Genomic DNA, 6,000 nt, shown 5'->3' with positions numbered 1-6,000 from the left:
ATTGGTGAAATCTGATTATTGACTGAGACTTACCTAATAGTCTTGTATCACTGTAAGTACCTGATCTTGATAAACATACTGTGCATATATAAGAGAAATGTCTTAATTCTTAGAAAGTTAACCCTGGAGTATTTAAGGGTAAAGCGGCATGATGTCTTCAACTTACTCTCAAAGGGATCAGAAAAAAGAACACGAGAGAGAAAACAATAAAACAAATGGGGAAAATGTAAACAATGAATGACTCTGGGAAAAGAAGGATACAGAAATTGTTCATGTTTCATTTTCACAACTTATTGTAAGTTTGAAATTAGATCAAGTAAAAAGTTTGAGATTAAAACGTTCACAGGGTTAAGTTTCAGGATCTCGTGGGAAAAAATGACGGCCTATAATGGTGAGAAACAACTTTGGAGATCTGTCAGACAAGTCCCTTCAATTCAGGGACAGGAAGATTGAGGCTGACTGGGGCAAGAACCCGCACGAGCATCTATCAAAGACCAAGTACAAGCGCGTAGCACCAAGCCCACGGTCTCCCAGTCGAATATCTTTCGCCCAGGCTTCCCCTCTGTCCCCACAGAATTCTTCTTGACTAATTTATGTCTCCTCTGATTACTTTCTCCGACTTTCTCAACTTCACTCAAATCATTTTTAAACACTTCTCCCAAAGTGTATTTCATGCACAGCACACTAATTCTGCAGGATTTTAATAGATGTTATATAAAGAAGTCTGTGCCCAAATAAGCTTGGGAAATACGCAGTCAAATAAGGTAAAACAGACATCTCAAGGCCTTTCAAATGATAATGTGCACATTGTGGGGTAGCCGGGGGTACAGCATAAAGCATTTTCCAAACGTATTTGGACAGGGAAGACTCTTCCTCCCACCCCACCCCACCCCAGTCCTGGGGCTACACACCCCAACACATTTTAGAACAGCTAGTGGAGAGCAGCACATGAATCATGAGTAAATGCTGCACGACAGATGCCACGTGTCATTTCTCCCATTCAGCATGACGAAGCTCCACGACTCCAGGACCGTGGGGACTTCTTACACAGCTGCTAAAGGAGAGATGGAACCCAGGGCTGAGCCCTAATTCTGGCTCTGAATTGACAAACGACAACTCTGGACAAATCAGCAAATCCCTTTGAGCTTGTTTCTTCATCTGTAGAGGAGAGATAACATCTATATCGCAGAGTGCTCTGTGCGGGCTAGCCGATTTTATCTGTGAAAGTTCTTTGTGATCTACAGACTGTTCCTTCAACAGTAAGGTGGCAGGCGGCTGTTGCAGGAAAGGTGAGGGTGGTCTCTGAAAAAGAAGCTGAAATAAAATACTGCTGCACATGGTGGAAGAGTACAGGACGTGGTTTGCATCGACGGTCCTCTTGCAGAAAAAGTAGTCTGTATGCAGTTTCAGACTTGTTAAGGACTACGTGCGTAAGTCGGTTTGAAAAACAAAGAAAAGGACCGAGCAGATGCTGGGAAGTGCTTAAGATACAAGTAGGGAAATGCACGCTTTGGATTTTGGTTTGTCATTCTTGGGCAAGGGACACTGCTGTGACACCTCCATCATCATTTTGCATGGTATTTTAACTAAAAGATCTCAGCTCCCTAAAAGGCAGCTCTTTCTCTCTGGCAGAAGGAGTTTCCCTTGCATTCAGCCGGGTTGGAGGGAGCCACGGTGACAGCCCACCACCCGCACATGGTCTCAGCGGGGACAGTCCTTCAGCCTCCGATCACCTCACATCCCCTGGAGCCACCGTGTCCAGTTCCTGGACCCCACCACAGCCAAGACATTTTGACCAGTGCATCTCCCAGTACCTAAGCCAGTTGCACGGTGGTTTTTGATATCCCATGGATGCAGAACATTTACAACCTTGAGATTCTCTTAAATAAGTGATTTGATTTTATTCCTCTTCACAATAGTTCTTTGGGGCGGGCTTGACTGCTGCGGTCATCCCCATTGTAGAGCTGAGGACGCTGAGGCCCAGGGGGGTGAGTATGTTCCCAAACTGAGGTCCCAGTGCTGAGATGAGCTTCAGCTGATTCCTGGGCCCGCACACCGACCCCTGGTCCAGGCTGCGCCCAAATCTTCAGCTCCAGCATCTTGCCCGCCAGGTAGAGGCAGCAGCAGTAGCAGGGCTGGTCTCTCATTTTAGTGAAGAAAAAAAACAAAAGTGGATTATCCAGTGTGGTAGCCCTAAGTGTCCCCCAAACCTCTCCCTGCCTGGGTACTTCAGTGCTAAGAACTGCACCCACGAAACAATCGTCCTGCCGAGTTCCTTTCCCCGATGCCCTGCTTTACTGTGCAAAGTCTCCCAGAAGGTCACACCGCAAACAGACCCAAAGGAAGAGGAGAGGAGAGGAGAGAGGAATTGGCAGTTGTCTAAGGGGCTAAGAACAAACCAGAAGGCTAGGCCTGGGAGGAGGGAAAGCTGTGATGACCGGAGGGGGCGGGGCAAGGGCGGCTTGGATTGGGTGCCCCTTCTCCCCACAGGCCCTGAAGGCAAAGGAGTGGCATTGAAAAGACTCCCGAGCCCTGGGTGCTGAACGAATTGGGCCCAAAGCACTGCTCTAAGGTGCTGTGTCTCCAGGGTCTGGGGGGGTGTCTGCTTGCATATGTGAATTCCAGAGGGGATGGGAGGCTTTTATTAAAATTCAGGATCCTACGGAACACAGAAGGCCACAAGCCAAGGAAAGGAAGTGGTGGAAACAATTAAGAAATCTAAGCAGAAACGGTTGCCCGAGAGAGGGCCGCAACTGTTCTTTCGACCACATCCGATCTTTGCTTCAAATTGTTATGCAGGACAGTAATTGTCTCCTGGGAGGGCAAGAGGCAAACCGGGCCGGGCTGGCCTCTAATAGGTTTCAACAGCAAAGCACCCTCATAAATAGTGCATATTGTGAAACCAGAGTTTTTTTCCTTTTCCAGGAGACCTCTCCCAACCCTCCTCCTTTAATTAAAGAAACGTGGCTTACCAAGAAACAAATACCTCTTTTCATAAGGCATTAAGTATGGATTAAGGAGGAAAAAAGAAAGGAAAGAGGATTCTACATGGAAGAAGTGAACTTTCAATGAGCCATTGATGCCGAGGCTGTGACATACAGATAATTCCATGTCTGTGATCACCAGCACCACCTGCCGAGTCCCCAGCATCCCCTGTCTGGCATGCGACAACATCGTGCCCCCAGGCCCCTGGCTAGACTGAAGTGCGAATCAGCTGGACTCAGTCTGGAGCAAACCTCTGCTCTCCTTAGTCTGGTTTCTCACCAGCCCCGATTTGTTACCTGCACCAGCCACTCCAGTTTTGTTCACACTGTATTTTCTTGTGCCATCTGGTGGATTTCAAGTGAATTTGCAGAAGAATTAAAAAAAAAAAAAAAAACGAAAACAAAACAAAACCAAAAACAAAACCAAAAAACCCCAACCCAGTTCCACTTAAATGTGGACTAGTTTCATTTCCAGACTCACCTCAGAGAATCATGATGACACCTCTAAGGCAACAGTTTTCTTGATCTTTTCTAATTAGTTTGCCTGTGTGCTTCACCCATTGACTTTTTAAAAAGTCACTTATGGTTTCAAAATTAGCAAATCAAGCACGTGGTATAAAATTCAAAAGGTGCACATGGTGAAAAAAGTCTCTCCCTTTGGTCACCCAGTCCCTGGTCTAAGAGGTGACCACCAGTTACCTTATTCCAGGAATGTACAGCACACATGTATGTCTTTAACAAACTTGTGCATGTTTTATATTCTGATTTGTTCGCTTTTTCCGCTGACTGTATCTCAGAGAGCTTTGCCTCATTGTTCTGGGCAGCTCCCTCATGGTCGCTTGCATACTATGATGGGCATTATGCAACCAGTCCCTTTTCTATAGATATTTAAGCAGCTTTTAATTTCCCGATATTCAAAATAATATCACAGTGAATAGTCTTGTACCTCTGTTACTTCACTCCAGTAAAAGTATATCTCCAGGTAAGTCCTAAAAGTGGTATCTCTAGATCAAAGGACATTAGAGGCATTTTGATTGTGGAGAGTCACCTTCAGGTTACTCTTCAGAGGAAGCAACAGTGTCTGCCTCTATTAGCAATGTAAGAGCGTGCCCATGTCCTGGACTCCGGCCCTCGGCATGTTATCTACCTTTTGGATCTCTGTCTATGTGTGAGAAGTGGTATCACGCTGAGGTTTTTTAAACAAATTCCAAGAGGTTTGAGCATCACTTCATACACTTAACAATCTATCTGTATTTTCTTTTCATTGCTCACTCATTTTCCTGGCCCATTTTCCCACTGAGTCGTTAGCTTGCTTACTTATTTGTAGGTCTTTGTTTATTAACAAAATTAGTTCTATCAGGTGGAAATTTTGTTCCCAATTTGTTATTTGTCTTTTCATTTATCATATGCTTTTCCATGAAGACTTTTTTCTTATCATACTGTCAAATCTCTCAATCTCTCCCCTGGACATTACAATCAGTCTAATTTAAATAACCTTACAAACTATTGGTGTCTCTCTTGGGATTACATTATAGTTCTAAATTAATTAACGGAGAGTTATCATCTGTGTAGTATAGTCTTCCTCTCTTAGGATATGGTATGTTTTCTATTTGTTAAAATGTTGTTTTTAAAAAAAAAAACTATTTTATTTATTTGAGAGAGAGAGAGAGAATGAGTGAGGGAGGGGCAGAAGCAGAGGGAGCAGCAGACTCTCCGCTGAGCAAGGAACCTGATGCAAGGCTCTGTCTCAGGACCCTGAGATCATGACTTGAACCTAAGGCATACGCTTACCACCTGAGCCACAGGCACCCCTTGTTAAAGTTTTTCTTTTGTATTCTTCGATGCTGCTGTCCAGCTGTTCATTTTTCCTGTAGTACTTATCACATTGTATTACTCTTTATCATTCAACTATTTAATATATTTATTCTTTCCTGTCTGTCTCTTCCAACTGAAATGTAAGATCTATAAGAATGAGGATCATTACCTATTTGTTCACTGATCTAAATACTTAAAACAGTGCTTGGCATATAATAGGCACTTAATAAATACTTGTTGAATGAATGAATGAATGAATCAGTCAATTTATCAATCAGTCAATCAATGGCAGGCTCTTCTTCGTGGCCCATTTTGTCCATGGGAAATACTCATGCATTCTTGACTCTGGTCCAGGCCATTCCCAGCACAGCTTTTCTCCTGTTGGACCCTGGGAATACTGCGCCCAACCATGTCCTCTGAACCCCTGACTGCTCAGGATCTGTTTCATACAAGCCCACTGTGCTCAACAAACAACTTGGAGACTCTCAACCTCTGAGTGGTCCCAGCAAAGCCCCTCATCTAATGTAAGATAGAACTGTACACCTAACCTTTCTCAAAATTATAGAGGGAGGCCTCTCATTATTCCAAAGTGGATGCTCATTCCAAAGCAAACTTTTCTCTATTCCCCTTTATCTCTCTTGACTTCTCCATCCTTTTTTAAAGGTTAAAGTTGTGATCAATCACCAGAAAGCTGGGCTTTATTTTAAAATGTGGGAGCACTTTGGCTTTTTGACTTGGGGTTCCAGTTTTAAACTGAAACAGAAAGAATTATACTTTATAATTATAAAGTATATTTATACTTTTATATAAAGTATTATTATACTTTAATATCTTGCTACATACAATTTTATAAACAGTATAGAATCTTTTTTTGTGTGTTTAAAACTTACAATGAATGGTTTTGTAGTGTAGGCAACACTCTGCAGTTTGATTTTCTCAATCGACATTCTATCTTCAAGAACTATCATGTAGATACACAACGATCTACTTCATTCATTTTAATTGCTGTCTAGTATTCCATTATATGCCACAACTGACTTTCCATTCTTCCATTCATGGATATTTGAGTTGTTTTCAATTTAAATTTCAATTTAATATTACCAATTGCTAACACATCCTTATATACGTCCCCTTGGGCACATGCAAAATAATACATCCAGGATATACACCTACAAGTAAATTTGTTGATTATGCACACTTT

At 42.8% G+C, this 6,000-nt stretch overlaps 1 protein-coding gene across 1 annotated transcript in view; it reads right to left on the bottom strand.

Annotated features, from left to right (window-relative positions):
• Window positions 1–684: 684 nt before the first annotated feature.
• Window positions 685–6,000, bottom strand: part of ZNF365 (zinc finger protein 365) — a 115,875-nt gene continuing 110,559 nt past the window's right edge. The window contains exon 4 of the mRNA XM_038534044.1: window positions 685–2,142. Coding sequence (XP_038389972.1) covers window positions 2,032–2,142 — 111 coding nt within the window. The 3' untranslated portion in view covers window positions 685–2,031. The remainder of the gene's footprint in view (window positions 2,143–6,000) is intronic.

Source organism: Canis lupus, chromosome 4 (genome assembly GCF_011100685.1).
Source record: "Canis lupus familiaris isolate Mischka breed German Shepherd chromosome 4, alternate assembly UU_Cfam_GSD_1.0, whole genome shotgun sequence".
Classification (NCBI taxonomy): Eukaryota; Metazoa; Chordata; class Mammalia; order Carnivora; family Canidae; genus Canis; species Canis lupus.
This window is presented reverse-complemented; position numbering and strand designations above follow the sequence as displayed.